This window comes from Salminus brasiliensis, chromosome 10, assembly GCF_030463535.1.
Source record: "Salminus brasiliensis chromosome 10, fSalBra1.hap2, whole genome shotgun sequence".
NCBI classification, from domain to species: domain Eukaryota; kingdom Metazoa; phylum Chordata; class Actinopteri; order Characiformes; family Bryconidae; genus Salminus; species Salminus brasiliensis.
In genome coordinates, this window is record NC_132887.1 from 29,364,891 (window position 1) to 29,382,301 (window position 17,411).

The 17,411-nt window shown below is 40.5% G+C and overlaps 1 protein-coding gene across 1 annotated transcript in view; it reads left to right on the forward strand.

Annotated features, from left to right (window-relative positions):
• The first annotated feature begins 16,955 nt into the window (after positions 1-16,955).
• Positions 16,956-17,411, forward strand: part of ccdc9b (coiled-coil domain containing 9B) — a 42,529-nt gene continuing 42,073 nt past the window's right edge. The window contains exon 1 of the mRNA XM_072688895.1: positions 16,956-17,093. Within this exon, the coding sequence (XP_072544996.1) occupies positions 16,956-17,093 (138 nt within the window). The remainder of the gene's footprint in view (positions 17,094-17,411) is intronic.

A 17,411-nucleotide genomic window follows, 5' to 3' on the forward strand; every position in this document is an offset into this window, starting at 1 on the left:
TCAGATCTGTAGACAACATGTCCAAGAGGTTGTAGACATCTGCTTGTCCAGTGTTTCTTTTGAAATCAGCAAACCCTCTGCAAAAACAGTGCTTTGACTCATAACAAAAGTCACAAGGGAAAGAACGATATATATTTTTTCATGTACAGCAGGGTATTCATGCATTTGAGGAATCGTTTAACCAGGCCAAGATCTATTTAAGAATTCAGATGTTGTCATGGCTCTATATATACACACATGGACAAAAATTGTTGGTACCCCTCGGTTAATGAAAGAAAAACCCACAATGGTCATAGAAATAAGTTGAATCTGACAAAAGTAATAATAAATACAAATTCTATGACAATGAACAAATGAAAATCTGACATTGATTTTGAACCATTGCTTCAACAGAATTATTTAAAAGGTTAACTTGTTAAACAGGCCTGGACAAAAATGATGGTACCCCTGAACGTAATGTGACCAAAGGGACATGTTAAATAAGGTGTGTCCACTAATTAGCATCACAGGTGTCTACAATCTTGTAATCAGTCAAAGGGCCTATATACAGGGCTCAGGTAGTCACTGTGCTGTTTGGTGATGTGGTGTGTACCACACTCAACATAGACCAGAGGAAGCGAAGGAAAGAGTTGTCTCAGGAGATTAGAAAGAAAATTAGAGACAAGCATGTTAAAAGGTAAAGGTTGTAAGACCCTCTCCAAGCAGCTTGATGTTCCTGTGACTACAGCTGCACATATTATTCAGAAATGTAAGACCCATGGGACTGTAGCCAACCTCCCTGGACGTGGCTGCAGGAGGAAAATTGATGACAAATCAAAGAGATGGATAATATGAATGGTGAACAATAGAGCCCAGAAAAACTTCTAAAGAGATTAAAGGTCTAAACTTCAAGCTCAAGGAACATCAGTGTCAGATCGCACCATCTGTCGTTGTTTGAGCCAAAGTGGACTTCATGGGAGACAATCAAGGAGGACACCATTGTTAAAAACAAATCACAGACAGAAAAATGAAGCATATCAAGAAAAGAACACTGTCCCTACTGTGAAACATGGAGGAGGATATGTAGTAGCTATATTAGCTAATCCTTGGGTCAGGTGGGCTTGGGTCTGTAGTAGCTATTCCATGGTTCAGGTGGGCCTGGGTCTGTAGTAGCTGTATTAGCTAATGCTTGGGTCAGGTGGGCCTGGGTCTGTAGTAGCTATTCCATGGTTCAAGTGGGCTTGGGTCTGTAGTAGCTGTATTAGCTAATCCTTGGGTCAGGTGGGCCTGGGTCTGTAGTAGCTATTCCATGGTTCAAGTGGGCTTGGGTCTGTAGTAGCTGTATTAGCTAATCCTTGGGTCAGGTGGGCCTGGGTCTGTAGTAGCTATTCCATGGTTCAAGTGGGCTTGGGTCTGTAGTAGCTGTATTAGCTATTCCTTGGTTCAGGTGGGTTTGGGTCTGTAGTAGCTATTCCTTGGTTCAGGTGGGCCTGGGTCTGTAGTAGCTATTCCATGGTTCAAGTGGGCTTGGGTCTGTAGTAGCTGTATTAGCTAATCCTTGGGTCAGGTGGGCCTGGGTCTGTAGTAGCTATTCCATGGTTCAAGTGGGCTTGGGTCTGTAGTAGCTGTATTAGCTATTCCTTGGTTCAGGTGGGCTTGGGTCTGTAGTAGCTATTCCTTGGTTCAGGTGGGCCTAGATCTGTAGTAGCTATTGCTTTGTTTGGGTGGGCTTGGGTCTGTAGTAGCTATTCTATGGTTCAGATGGCCAGAGCTGTGTTCCAACTCTCCTCCAACACACTTGACCCAGCTGAGCAAAAATGCAGACATTCAGAGGGTCCTGACCATTTAAGGGTAGGACTGTTAGTACATTTTTATTCTTTTGTGTGTGTCCTGGGGGGGTGGTGTAGCTCAAAATAGTTCCGCTTTACACCCTCCCCTCCTCAGAGGGAACGCCAGAGCCGAACCCAGATGTTCCAGTCAAAAGAGTACAAAGTAACTAGACCAGATTCTGTGACCCAGATTTAGGCAGTGTTTTCCTGAGTATCATATCTGAAACAGTGACCGGTGTTTATATATCTCATAATATCTCTAATATCTATCTAAATAATAGAATTATGTACTTACCTGTTTGGTTGTTGATGAAGTGAGAAGAACATGATCAGACTGGGTGCTCTTATCAAAGTATGATCTAAATGCTGACTCTTCTTAATGCAGCTCTATTCAAGATTAGACAAGTAATGGGACTTTTGTTTCCAGGCTCTGCTGTTGATAATACAAGCCAGGCATTTTGCAATAGTGTCGCTGAACTTGCGAGACCCATCATTTTCATAAACCTGTAAGAAATGTCTCACATTTTCCCATCAGCACAGTTTACTGCTGATTTCTGCTGTGGCCTTCCAGGACCGATGTTTCATTCATCTGATGTAGATCTTAAAAATGAAGCTGAGAAGCTTACGTAGGATCACATGAATACGTTACGCGGTTAGTTTGTAGTCTTGCTAAACCAACATATAAACTGCTAAATACACCCAACAGACTAAACACTACAGAGCAGGTTTCTCCAAACACACTCCAGAAGCGCTGTAGTAGCTCAGTTCTCCCAACTCTCAGCCACCTAGGGTTGCACAATATATAAAAAAAATTACGTATATTTTGTTTTGTGATATCTATTAAAAATATATATATATATAATAATAATAATAATAAAAAAAAATAATAATAATGTTCCTGTTATATTTAAGAAAATGTAAACTTTTTCAGTTTGCATTCAAACGTTTGGGCACCCCTGCTCAAAGTGTTTGTCACTGGGAATAGTTAGGTGAACAAAAGTTGAAGTGATCTATAAAAAACAAGAACAAAACCCCATTGTTTTTTTAACATATTATTAAGAAATATGGGCATCATGCATCATGCAAAAGTTTTGATGCTTTAGGAGATTATTTACCAACATCTGAGACCTTAACTAGCTTGTTAGGGCTTTGGCTTTTTCACGGCCAGCATTAAAAAGGCCAGGTGATGCAAATTACAACAAAGTTTAAAGATAGTTAAAAAAAAAAAAAGTAAAAAAATAAATCGTGCTAAAAAAATGTTTTAAATGTCATCTTTTACTAAATATTTACAGTATAGGAAATGTTGATGAGGAGTGACCAAACATTTGTATGCAAATATTTGTAATAGTTGCACTTTGTATTATACTAGAAATTATATACAATATTTCAAAAATTCAAAAATTGAGTTTTTACTTTTGACTTCTTACATTTTTCCTACATTTTCTTCTTTACATTTTCTGACATCTTTCTTGACATTTTACTTTCTCTACATTTTACATCTAATATTTTTCTTTACATTATTCTTTCTTTACATTTTTGTTACATTTATCTTTCTCTACATTTGACATCTTTTTATTTACATTTGACTTTATTTACATTTTTCTGACATCTTTCTTTACATTTTACTTTATTTACATTTTACTTTCTCTACATTTTACTTTTTAGATTTGTCTTTGCATTTTACTCTCTTTACATTTTACATCTTACATTTTCTCTACATTTTACTACTTATGTTTTTTTTTTACATATTACTTTCTCTGCCTTTTATTACTTAAGGTAGAGAAACTTTACTTTTTTTTCATTTCCTCTTGCACCAGTCAGTCGCGTTTTTCCAGTACATTTTACATTATTTTTGAAGAAAGCGACCAACCCAGTTACACCAGTGGGCATGATTCCTTGTACTGATTTGATCAGTCAATGCATGACACAGCACAACCCGGGAAAACATGCCCTGAAAGCATCTCAATCTGATCTGTTAAAGCATTTACTTTTTTACCTGAGTGTGTTTAAATGTACACTTTCAAAAACTGGGTTCTTCACAGGTTTTTTGTAAAAGCAGTGGCCGTGCCACTCAGATGGGTACTTTTCAATCCCCGAAGGTAGATCTTTAAAAATAGTAAAGCACGGTTATGTAACAATAGTTTCACTGTTGTTACGAGTCAACACACCTGTTTTCAGACTGTAGCTGAAGCTGTAGGCTATTTACTTTCACCAGGCCCTTTTAAACCCAGAACTATTCAAAGTTGATACTTTAGGGTTTATATTGTGATCTATCATAATAAACCACTTACTTTCCCGTCCCTATTCATTCAGTACCTGCTTTAGACCTTGCTCCAGCATTTCCTGGTTCTATAAAGTCCCATTACTTGCAGAGCTCTCCTTGACACTCCCACCATGTACCAGGCACACCCTCTCAGCTGCACAACACTGCAGGTCTTTGAGAAGCAGCATCTGCTCAGAAGGTGTTCTTTAATCCTAACATAACACCTTGATATGAATTTCACCCCAAATGAAGACAAATGCATAACCGCTGATTAATCACACACACTTTTTAATTCCATTACTGTCGCTCAAGCACGAAAAAACATTTAACATCCGTCAGGCCTCTGCGATCAGCCCCCTCATGGCTTTCCTCCTTTTCCTTTTCCTTCTTTACCGTGTTCTCCATGGCCGTGGCCATGTCCGTGGCCTTGACCCTGACCCGGGGCGCTTCCGGGTCCGTGTCCGTGGCCTGGGCCTTTTCCTTTTCCCTTATCTCCAGGGCCTCCCTCTCCCTTTCCTGGGGGCTTTCCTCCCTGCAAGGAGAAAACGCAGAATTGGTATGGCAGTTATGTTTGTTATGGACCCATGATTAGCAGTTAGCAATGAGATTTGTTATGGACATGTTGTGAGGAAGGGAGTTGAAGGGAGTCAAGATGTTACCTCAGGCTTTGCGTCTGTTCATGGAAGAGAGAAGAAGAAAAGTGGCGAACGTCAGTTTCAAGCCATTTGCCTACGTTTTTAAACAATTGCTCAGTTTTCCTGAAGTGATTTAAAAGTGCTCACCTGGTTTGGGGTCACTCATTGTGCAGCTCTTAGGTTTCACAAGATTGACACTGCATGACAAAAGAGATCGTTGGACCCCATCAGTACAACACCATGATACTCAGCACCCATAACCATATCCACTCTATCACACAGAGTCCTTCACAGTTCTACATAGTACATCATCATCATCATCATCATCAGCCAATACCTCGATACCTATGCTATAACTACACAACCTATACCACAACCAATAAACAGCATGTTCAAAATCTCTGCACCATGACCATAAGCCAGGCTTGAAACTCCTCACCAGAGTTAGCGCCGCGTGTCTTACCTGTTGTCTCTGCAGGTTGACCTCTGAGGGAATACACAGGGCTGTGCGAATTTATGATGCAGCCACGCCCTGGAGAAGATAAACAGGTATAGGCAGGTATAGGTGGCTGAGTGAATGAGGAGGAGAGCTGAAGTGGGCCGTCTCGTTGCAGTGCCTTCAAGAGGAACTAATGAATGCATTTTAATGCATTCATAGTAAAAAAAAAAAAGAAAAAAGAAAAACCAACATTGTTTTTGCTTCATTTTCTGGATATTATATGTAAATCAACTACGAGTGACTGTTAGGGTTACAAGGAGCATTGATAAACCAAAAGCTTTGCTCTGGAGCCGTCACAATCAGTTGATTAAGCTTGATTGCTCTATTAAAGTGACTTGACCTTCTCAAAGCATTGGCTGTGATTAGGCTCTAGCAGATTACATGATGATGATGAATATGATGACATTTGAAATTCTCCAACACTCTTAAAACATAAAGGTGCTTCAAATGGTTCTTTGAGCGATGCCATACAAGAACCCCTTTTAATAGAGATGCCTGTAAAGGTTCTTTGCCAAAATAAAAGGCTCGTCACATTTACGCACATCTCCATTACAAATACGGTTCTTTATGGAACCAAAAGTGATTCTTCTGCAGTTATTTGAAGTACTTTGGAAGCTTTGAGAGGCTGCAGATGGTTTGTCATCGTTGATTCCATTTTTAGAGCTTGTCCTGATTATGCAATTCTTTCTTAAAATAACTGGTTCATTGCACAATTACTAATATAATGGATAATAGGGAGGTGGCGGCATAGTGGTTAGAGTGCTGGGCTGTTGATCACAGGGTTGTGGGTTTGATACGTAGGTTCGCTAAGCTGTCACAACTGTCTCTTTTTGCTCTACATTGTTCAAACCTTATGATCAGAATACTGTTCTATGTGGAGGACTATATGTCATCGCAGCGAATCTCCCAAAATGTCAACTTGACAGGAGAAGGGGCTGGAAGTACTGACTGGAAGTTTGCAAATTAGCTACAACTTTTCTCCAGTTATTGGACGCTCCCAAAACTACTTAAAAAATGCTCCTAATCAGCCTTTGTCATGTCTAAAAGATGCAAACTGTGAGAAAATTAACTCTTTGGGCTGTTTGCATGTTTGTAGAGGGCGGGGTCTGCTATGGTCACACTAATTTAATTGGAGGAAGGGAACGCCTTGAGTAATTGTGCAACAGAGCTGACAGTTGAAGGCAGGAACTATAATTATGGCTTGTATTTACGCCATCATGCTAAAAGCATACCAGACAAGCAGACACCTGCTGTGTGAGAGAGAAGGCTGCTCCTTAGAGCTTCATGTCTGCGCTGTGATTGCAACACAGACAAAACAACCACAAATCATAACAGAGACTCCTTACTCTGAGAGTATAGAGGAGGGGAAAGTTCTTCTCTGTACTCTGCTCTCTGTCCATCCAAAGCTTTGTTGGTCAAGCGTCTGAAGTGTCAAAACAACTGATTAACCACTATGCACAGTGGTGGCTCACTAAATTATTGATGACAAGGTTGTGGGTTCCAATCCCCAAATCCCCGACTAGGAGCTGCCACTGTTGCCAAGGGCCCCTTGGGCAAGGCCCGTGGACCCTGTCTCCTCCAGGGGTGCTATGGCATGGCCGACCCAATGCTCTGACCCCAGATATCTAGGCTGGGATATTTCATTGTCCTGTGCAAGCATGATGTCACTTTCATGCAAAACCTTGTATATCCATTTTTGTCCTTTTGACATAATCAGAATCTGGCAGTTGTGACACAAATGCTCCAATGACTTTCCAGCTAGGAATTTTTGGTTAGCAGAACGTAACATGAACATGAAGGTTCTTAGAAAGTTCAAATGGTCAAGTTTTCTGGAGGTTTTATTATTATTTATTCTCACAATTGAATACGGCTTTTCAGATTTGGCAGACATGCTTCAAACAATAATACATGCTCATCATTTAAATAGTTTTATTATCAGTGTAAATAATTAAAAATGTTTGACATTCATTAAATATTCTATTAAATATTATATTACATATATTCTAATATACTTCAGATGTTTCCATGTTTTTGTCTAACTTACACTTAAAGCTATTATAAATGTTGTGATGCAAACCATTATTATGCCACACATTTCTGTAATGTTACAGGCTAACCTTCCTGGAACCTTTTAAAAACATTGCTGAACGTTCCTATAGTGTTTTCTGCTAGCTGGGTTGGACTAAGATGTTTTACCGTGACTTCCATTGAAAGTTAAGAAGTTTTTTTCCTGAGGATATGAGGTTTTTGCTTGATGTGTCAACGATAAATGACCATTAAGGCACATTCCAATAGATTCATCTTCATAGACATAAAGCAGCAACTTCGCATCTATAACTGCTCACATTGCTTCATGTTAGAACCAACTGAAACACTGTATTTTAGAGACAATTGCCCAAATTCTCCCCAATTCTGCCCAAATACAGCAGACTACAAAGATGACCAAGTTCAGGGTTGACCTTTGATGTACAGAACCTGCCTCTATCTTTAGTTATTTAGCTGGTGGAAGCAGCTAGTCTTCTATCTGTCCTGCAGTTATAATTACATGATGCTGCCACCCCCATGCTTTACTATTGGTGTGGAATTTGTTGATGTGCAGTGCACTGATGAAGTGCAATGGTCTTGTTCTAGCACTCTCCTACACAGGCCAGTTGATTGCAGAACCCTTGATGTCATTGACCAGTGCACCTTCACTCCAGCCTCATCCACTGAACTCTGTAGCTCCTTCAAAGTGATTGTTGGCAAAAACGGTATGACCACTGGTCTAATAAGCTGCCGTTTCTCTGTGTACCACCAAAACAGCAACAACCCACTGAGGCAGACCTCTGAAGGTGGGTGTCCTGTGGTATCTGGCACCAAGGTGTTGACAGCAGATCCTTTAAGTCATGTCATTTGTGAACTGGAACTGGAACTTGTTGTTCCAGTACATCCCACAGATGCTTGATCAGATTGAGATCTGGGGAACAGGGCAACACCTTACCCTCTTTGTCATGTTCCTCACAGCATTTCCCAAACAATGTGCACAGTGTGTTGGGTGGTAAAGTCTGGCTGCAAATGCTGTTAAAGGGAAGGGTTGCTGCAGATAAAATACTGCAGATTCTGTGATTAAACATTTTCATCCTGAATGACAGTACTCCCAGGGCATGGCGGGTCACTGATTTCCATTTTTTTCTCCATTTTTATCATTTTTCTGGTTAATATGTGCATTTCATACAGTTTTAACTGATGATATGAAGGGAATGGAAGTATAATGATATAAATGATTCTTTGAGTGACACCATAGTAGTACCACTTTTAAAGGGTTAAAAATGTGATTTTCTTAACCAATTTAAAAGTTCTTCACTTACACACCTCTATCACAAAACTGGTTCTTCATGGCAGCAGAAGTGGTTCTTCTGCACCATTGCTCAAAGAGTGGATGGCAGTAGTCTGCCCTCTTGTCTCTTTTATAGGACCCATGAGATATATGATGAGGAAAGTGAATGAGGTGTGTGGTGGCCCCACCCTGAAAGGATCTCCTCAGGGTTTGTGTGTCAGGAAGTAATGTTTGCCAAGGCGGGGCAGATTCTCTTGAGTGACATGCGGCTGATGACGTCCAGTAACACAAGAATCAATGCTAGTTCCAGAGTAAATTCTCTAAATGACAGACAGCCTGGGTGGGACCTTGGCCCAATTATGTCAGTGTCTCACATCAGCAGCCATGCCCCTTTTTTTTCAGCTCTCTGTACGCTGAATTCTTTTTGGTTATTGTTGAACAAGGTGTACCTTTTTTTTTTTTGCACATTAGCAACTGCCATACAGTACAACATGAAAGCCTGATAACAAGTCATTTGTTGAGCAACAAAACCTGTCTTACCTTTTCATTCTTGACATCCAGCCTTTGGCTTTGTTAGGTTTTGATTTACTTTCATGTAGATTTAGTACGTAGTTACGGGACCTTTGTTAAATCCATGTAGACAAAACAGATCAGTGGAACAACTGTAAACCAAACTACGCAAGAATATATCTACAACAAGTGCTATGAAAAAACAAGTTTATATGTATTTGGACAGTGACGCAGTCTAATTTTGCCTCTGTAAATCATATTAACAGTTAAGGAATTGCAGAAATGTCTCTACATTTCAGGCCGTCAATGACTGCCTGAAGTCTGGAACCCATGGATGAGGCCTTATCAAATGCTGGGCTTTTTTTTTGCAGCCACCTTCAGTTGTTACTTGTTTAGTGGGGTTTTCTACCTTCAGTTTTGTCTTTAGTATTCTCAGTTGGATTGACCCTTTAGGCCCTATGAGGTTTTGTATAAATGATCTCCAGAAGTATATATTTTGTTATAGAGAGCTTTGGTAAATGTACTAGCATCCTGAGACTTTACCTGAGAAGACACATGCTAAATGGTTTCTCCACAACTTGAGGCTAACTGTCTACAGTCAATGCAAAACTAGTCCACACTGGCTCCTTAAATTATGGACACGTTTCCATTTGTTTTCAGTTTATTTCAGTCATTTATTTGAGCAAATTAAATTTCATCAGCTGTATTACTTTGGATCCAGTAGCTAAAGGGAATGACACAGCAGTATATCCTCGTTTACTGCCTAATCATCTGTACTGCAAAGCACTTGGTATCGGTATTGCAGATTATGACCATATCTGAGCAGAAAGTAAAAGTCTACACACTTCAGAATTCACCTTGCTACTTCTATCAACAGCCACAACATCAATAAACACCAATGATCCAGTTCTATTGCCTGTCATACATTATTGCCTGAACACTGCCTCCACCATGTTTGACAGATAATGTGGTATGCTACAGATCATGAGCCTTTCCTTTCCTTTTCCTCCATCATTCTAGTACAAGTTAACCTTGGTATCATCTATCCAACAAATCTTGTTCCTTGTTGTTGAATCTAATATATATCAGAATTTAATCCCACCCATGGGATTTAGATGGCCAGCCTTGAAAGTTATGCAACATTCAGGTTTGTATCTGCATACTAATTACTTCCCACAACATGCAGCGCAACCCTCAAATGCAGCAATTGTCTGTTCCAATGGTGCAATAGTTACAGAAAAAGAACTCACTCTGGGTGGACCCTGAGTTCCTTATACCTTCAAGGAACCATTTTTTTTGTCTATAAATCTTTTCTTGAAGGTTCCTCAGAGCACCTAAAGAGGTTCCCCCAAAGTTTCAAACTGAAGAACCTCTAAAAGTTCCTCAAGAAACGTATACTTTAAACAGTGTACTGAATTTAATTAGACTATAATACCTTTTATAATCCACCCAGTTAAATTGAGTTTGGCCTCTTATTGTTAAAATGTGGGGAAATATAGTTTTCTTTTAAAATAATAATTCATTTTACTGATTAAAATGTTTTATTAGGAGTATATGTAAGCCTTTACACAGTTCAATTAAGGAGACAAAAAAATGAAGATTAGATTAGTTATTTTTAGCTATCTGCATATTTTTATAGCAGTAGCATGACTTTCCCGAGAACTTTGCTACCCATTCTTCCCTCTATGCAGTGTGTACACAAGTACCTGACCTTGTTTATTATTAGTAATCTGAGGGTTTCTCCCCATTTCAAGTTAGACTGGTAACCCCTTAGCTACAATCCTCAGACAGCCACAGACACTCCCTAGTTCTGCACATGATCTAAGCACTGTAGTGGTGTAGCTGATAGGCTGCTACTCCTCGTACGACCAGCTATGAATTGAGATACACCTATTTTGGCACCACTTTTGTTTACAACCTAGCTGACTGCCTGGAGCACATCTGGTTATGTCTGTGGCTCCCCGGTGTGTAGTTTCACTACCACCTCAAGCTGAAGTATTCTGCAAGCTCTGGCATCCAATGAGAGTGTCATTTGGGTTTGTTTTAATGACTACAAATGATGGGGCTAAATGGTAGAGTTGATTCTAATGGATTTAAAAGGTTGAGGTATGGGGGGTCTTATATAATAATCCACTACTTACTAATTCTAAGCACCAAAGGCTCAAAAAAAAAGGTCTATTGCACATGTAGATCGTACATACACAGCACAGCACGCAGGGTGTGGCATCTTAGAGCTAGTGGAGTTTCTATGTACTTATGCTTGAGATGTGATCCTCTGCTAAAGTGCTGTGGCAGCTGTAGATGTTGGCCGTCTGCTGGAGACGTCGTGCCAAGGTTGTACTGAAGCCATTTGCAGACATTTTAAAAATGATTTTTAAGCCATTATTTTTGTTTATGTGTTTTTTTAATGTCTTCATTAAGTGAAATACAAAATCACATGGATTCAGAATAAGTGGTTGATTTGGCAAGTCGAGAACAGAAACCCCACCCATGACCAGAGGTGTCAAGTAGCGAAGTACAAATACTTCGTTACCTTTACTTAAGTAAAATGTTGTTTATCTATACTTTACTGGACTAATTATTCACGGGACTATTTGTCAGACAACTTTTTACTTCTACTTCTTACATTTTCACACAATTTTTGTAATATTTTGTACAATAATTGTACTTTCTACTCCTTACATTTTAAAAATAACCTCATTACTCTTATTTCATTTTGATTTGTTTTCAATCCTGCTTGTCATCCTTAAAAAAAAACAAAGGAACAAACCCTATCCAGATAAATCTCGCCATCCAGAAAGTGTGAATTTGATTGTGGTTGGATGAGAAGTATAAACATATACTATTCTGACATCCTGTTGGTTTGTAAGCGATCCATCGCACCTGCACGCCACGTCAGACTCCAGCAAGGACATAGCAGACGTATGTAGAGTATGCAGATGTCCGTGGCAGAGACTCAAGAGAACTTGAGTGAAATGTCCCAACTAAGCCCCACATTTACATTCCAATAAAGCTTATTGATCACCTGCCTCTGAAGTTTGACTTTTGCACCATTACAACACTTATAGGCAACTACTCATCATATTTTCCTCCATGAAACACAGGTTAATGCTCAGTAGTGCACATAGATGCTCCTTTAATATATCTGATATTACTAAAATGCATTCAGCTCAAGTTAATACTAGAAGTCTTTTTTAAAACCCTAGTATCTACACTCCTACCTGAGTAATGAACGTGAATACTTTTGACACCTTGGCCTATGACTGCCCTTTAGAGCCATTGTCCTCATAGTCAACCAAAGAGTTCTCATGTATTTACTTGGAACCGAGTACTCGAGATGTTTCTGAGCTCATTAATCAAATTATCTTATCGCTTATATCATAAGTCACATTATCATTAAATGACAATTAATTATCCCCACTGGCAGCCATACACCCACTGCCAGCATGGTTTACAGATGAGGTGATCTATTTTCGGACCAAAGCATTTCTCCACATCATTACCAGCATCAATTTCTCTTACTAGCAAATGTGTGGAAAAAGGAATCACTTGTTCAATCAACCAATGAACCAAATTTAGTTGAGAACTGGGATCAGTTCAACTAGACATACCCAGGCTTGATTTCTGCCAACCCCTAGTTAAATCTAAACCTCACTTAATTAGAAACTTTACAGCTAGCTACAGTAGGCTAAAGGTATCAGTGAGCAGGACACTATCCAATCAAAAGAAATTCTGCAAGAGATAGTAGTCAGTTATTAAAATATAATCGCCTGGGAACGGTTTCTAAGGCTCTGGGAATACAGCAAACCACAGTGAAAGCCATTATCTCCAAAAGATACTTTCAACAGTGCTGAATCTTTCCAAAAGTGGCTTTTCTGACCATTCAAAAATGGTGTGTGTTTGGTCGTCAGTCTGTAAACTGACGCACAGTGGGGTTAAGTAGGGTCTTAAATGAAACACAATTAAGTTTTTTTTTTTTTTTTTTTTTTTTTTTTGGGCTCCAAGGCCTGACTTGAAGCCCACTATGGTGGCAGGAGCTTAAATGGGCAGTTCATGCTGGAAAGCCCTCTAATCTTTTAATTTGCTTCTTCCTGGTCAGGGTAGTGGTGGGCCCTACATGGAACCACTGGGTACAAGGCAGGAACACCCCCTGAACAGGATGGCCACAGGAAACTCCACATTGACCTGGGGGGAGCACACCAAGACATACTATGATCCCCTATCTAATAATGTGAGTATCCATCCTTGGCTCGTGTGAGACGTTTTAGGTAATAGAAGGTGTACATTATAGAGGTAGACTGGTCCACAGTGGTGGGTAGATTGATCTGTACCACTCGCCGGTTTCTGAGATGCTACCACACATCAGCCGGTACCCTATTATCATGCCCTTTTGGACATCAGTCAAATCGCATCCTTTGCCCATGACGATTGATCTGCTACAACTGACTGGTGTGCTTGCTAAATTATATGTGCAGCAAACCCTATCACATGGCAGCTGTGACATCCCAGGTCGAGTTCATTCCAAACCAGGGGTGGTCATAATACTCTCATATGACTGTGACAGTGGGCTAAATGTGGTAGCATCTCAGAAACTGCTAACTTCGTGGGATGTTCTAGAGCTGCCGTACTAAAGGTGTACTGGGAATGGACTAACAGTGGTACCCCATAGACCACTGATGCCAGAGGGGAAAGACAACTCCGACAAATGGTCTGAGGAGTCTGAGGAGCCCTCAGCTGTTATTTACAGCACATCACAGAATGACATAAAAAGAAGATTCTCCTGTTCTAGGTTCTACATTATTATTCATATGAGGAGATCTGTAAAGTAAGTGCAAATACAACATTGTTGTACAGTGTTGATAATTATTAGACAAATCCCACCAATTTCAATAGGTTCCCAAGCACTGCACCCTTAATGATTGGAAACTGGGTCAAACATGCCCTCTAGTGGTTCATCATCATAATAGTGACATTTTGCCCAAGCATTAACAAGTTCACTACAAGGCGATTACTGCTCATCTAATCATATTGGTCTTATTTTGCTTTGAAGTTGCTTCCAAAACTTCCAAAAGCATCCAAAACTCTACCTGCGCCTTAAATTACCCTCAGGAAACATCTGTCAGAACCAAAACCCCCAGCAGGCAAAAAGGAGTGGTGATATGTGGCCTTTCTTATGTTCACAACCAACAGGCCAGAGGCCAATTGGAAGTTGAGTAGGGTTAAGAATGGCTCCTTGCCATTCTGCCTGAACAGGATTACATAAACCTGTCCTGCTTCATTACACTAATCACACAGAACTTGATAGGTAATTGGATACCCTTGAAACCTTTCAAACACACACTATGAATAACGCCGAAGACCGGCTCCTCCAAAACCCAAAAACAGTGTCCTAACTGTTACATCACAGGAAAACATTTTACGCATGATTTCTTTATTCAATTTAATTCAATTTCAATATTGTTCAAATGTCCATCTGTCTAAATACACAACATGTACAAATGTATCCAGACACTCCTTCTTCCAAAATCTACTGTAAGGCCTTTGCAGAAGAGTAGGAAAAACAAACTCTATTATTACCTATTATCGCCCTTGATTTCAACTGCAACTCTAGAAGAGCAGGTGTCCACAAACTTTTGTACACTGTGTATGTTAAAAAGACTACGTTAAAGGGTGTCCTAATTTTTCATGTCCTTTTCTATTCTATTCTATTCTATTCTATTATTTTATTTATTTATCTATTTTATTTTATTTTATTTTATTTTATTTTATTTTATTAATCATAATGTTTCCAACTAAAGGAGATTTAGGAGTGTTTTATGGGAATTTTTACCATTCTTCCAGAAGCGCATTTGTGAGGTCAGATACTAATGTTGGACGAGAAGGCCTGGCTTGTCGTCTCTGCTCTAATTCATCCCAAAGGTGTTCTATCGGGTTGAGGTCAGGACTCTGTGCAGGCCAGTCAAGTTCTTCCACACCAAACTTGCTCATCCATGTCTTTATGGACCTTGCTTTGCACAGTCATGTTGGAACAGGAAGGGGCCGTCCCCAAGAGAGCGACCCATTCTTTCACAAATGTTTGTAGAAGCAGTCTGCATGCCCAGGTGCTTGGTTTTAGACACCTGTGGCCAAGGACTTGACTGGAGTACCTGAATCCAATTATTTGGATGGGGGTGGGGGGGGGGGTGGGGGGATACTTTTGACAATATAGTGTATGGATTGCTACCTGTGGAGAATTTGTCCAGTATAGCATTTAGCATTATATGAGAATTGGTATGTTGTGCTCCTGAGCTCCCCCTACAGTTGGGGAGTGTAATTCACTTTCCCTCCACTGCTGTAAATACAAATAGGCTGTGAGCTCCCATTGTGGACAGCTGTGCACGTGCATTTGACAAGCTTGAGAGATACAGATCCGGCATGGTAGAGTCACCACAAGGGGTACCACAGCAACCACTTGGCAACACCCTTCCAACCACCACAGCAGACAGCATAAAACTGCCTTACAACAGCCTATTAACCCCTAAGCAACACCACAGTGATCACCTGAGATACCAAAGCAACCACCTCGCAACACTAAAGCTTCCATCTACCGACTACTTAGCAACACCATAGCAACTAGCATCAACATAATAGCATCTGTGTACCAACTACTTAGCAACACCATAGCAGCCACGTATTAACATTATAGCATCCGAGTTCCAACTACTTAGCAACCCCATAGCAACCCTATGGAAAACAATAGCAACCATGTAGCAACACCATGGCACCATGGCACTTCTCAACTCAATAGAAACCACCTGGAATACATAGCAACACTTTCGCATTCATCTACCAACCACTTAGCAACACCATAGCAACCACATAGCAACACCAAAAAAAATCTGAAATATCATATCAACCGCATAGCAACACTATTGCATTCATCTACCGACCACTTAGTAACAGCATAGCAACCACCACGCAAAAAAAGAGTGTTACCCTAGTCACCAAGTAGCAACAGCCTATGAACTGCTTGAATATGGAAACTAATTAAAAATTAAAATTAAAATTAAAAATTAATTTGTGTTTTCATCGGTAAATACACTTTTCTAATTACAAAATAAAGCTCCGCGTTTATTAATAATGCAATATTAATGTAATTTTACTGAAGTATTTTGCCTCAAGTCGCGCCCACTGAACCTTTCAGGTCGGAGGAGGGCGGCGCGCGCTCGTCTCAGGGACGCGCACGGCAGTTGAAGCTCGCTAGTCACTCTGTCTGTCCGCCCACCTGTCTTTGAAAATGAATTGGGGTGTATTTGTGTGTGTGTGTGTGTGGGGGGGGGGTATACACTTGTTATAAATGTAGGGGCTCATGTTGTATTCACACTCTCACCCTAGAGGGCTGTGCTAATGGCCTGCTCAGAGCAGAGGTATGAGATTTGAGACGCAGCCCTGCTGTCCGTGAACGCGCACACATGCGCGCCATCTAGCGGCTCGTGCGCTCACATACATAAACATTGCCATCCAGATAATGAGTGAGAGACGTTCGAACATGCAGTGGTGATGCTCTCTCTCTCTCTCTCTCTGTATCTCCCTCCACCTCCCTCCACAGCGTACACTAGCGGTGTAGGACACAGGTGTTTGCTCAGTAAAATTGAACCATAAGTTAAAGAAGCTTAAACTGAGACGGTCTCATTATTGTAGCTGTATTGCTCTGAGGCCTGGAGTTAGGGGTCTAAACCAGCCCGGTCTCATGATGGCGTACTACATACCAGGTAGCTAGCTAACTCTCCTGCTAACGCCTGAAGCTACTGTTTAAATGGATACTTTAGCCCATGAGCACGAGAGTGAGTCTGGTATTTAGCTCTGGCTGATATTAAATAGTAAACAGTAAATAACTGACTGTTGTCATTAATCCCACTAAGCAGAGATCTGGTCCTCAGGTAAGATGGAGAGTCCATGGTGTCACTCGTCCTCAGGCCTGTGGGAGGAGGACGTCGATTACTTGGACAACAATGCAAACTACAGCTTCACCATAACGGATTACTTCCAGAGCCTCGACATCTGTGAAGATGTCAGCTTGGAGGTGAGTGAGGGTGTTTGCGTTTTTATAGGTTTTAACCAGCTAGATTTTTAACCTGCTTTAATATTAGCCAGCTAACAGGCTGCACTGTTGACTCTGTCTGTAAGAACTGGCTCCCATATTTCATATGTCCATAATAAGTTATTCCGATCATATCAAGTACCTTAAAAACTACATCAGTATATTACTCTTAGAAAAGCTCCTCTTGACCTCCTCATCTTGGGGTCAGTAATTCTAGAGGCCTCAGGCAGGGTTTGGTGGGCATCCATATAAAAGATGGCCTAGTTGTTTAGGCCTTTGCCTCCAGTTTTGTAGTAGTGC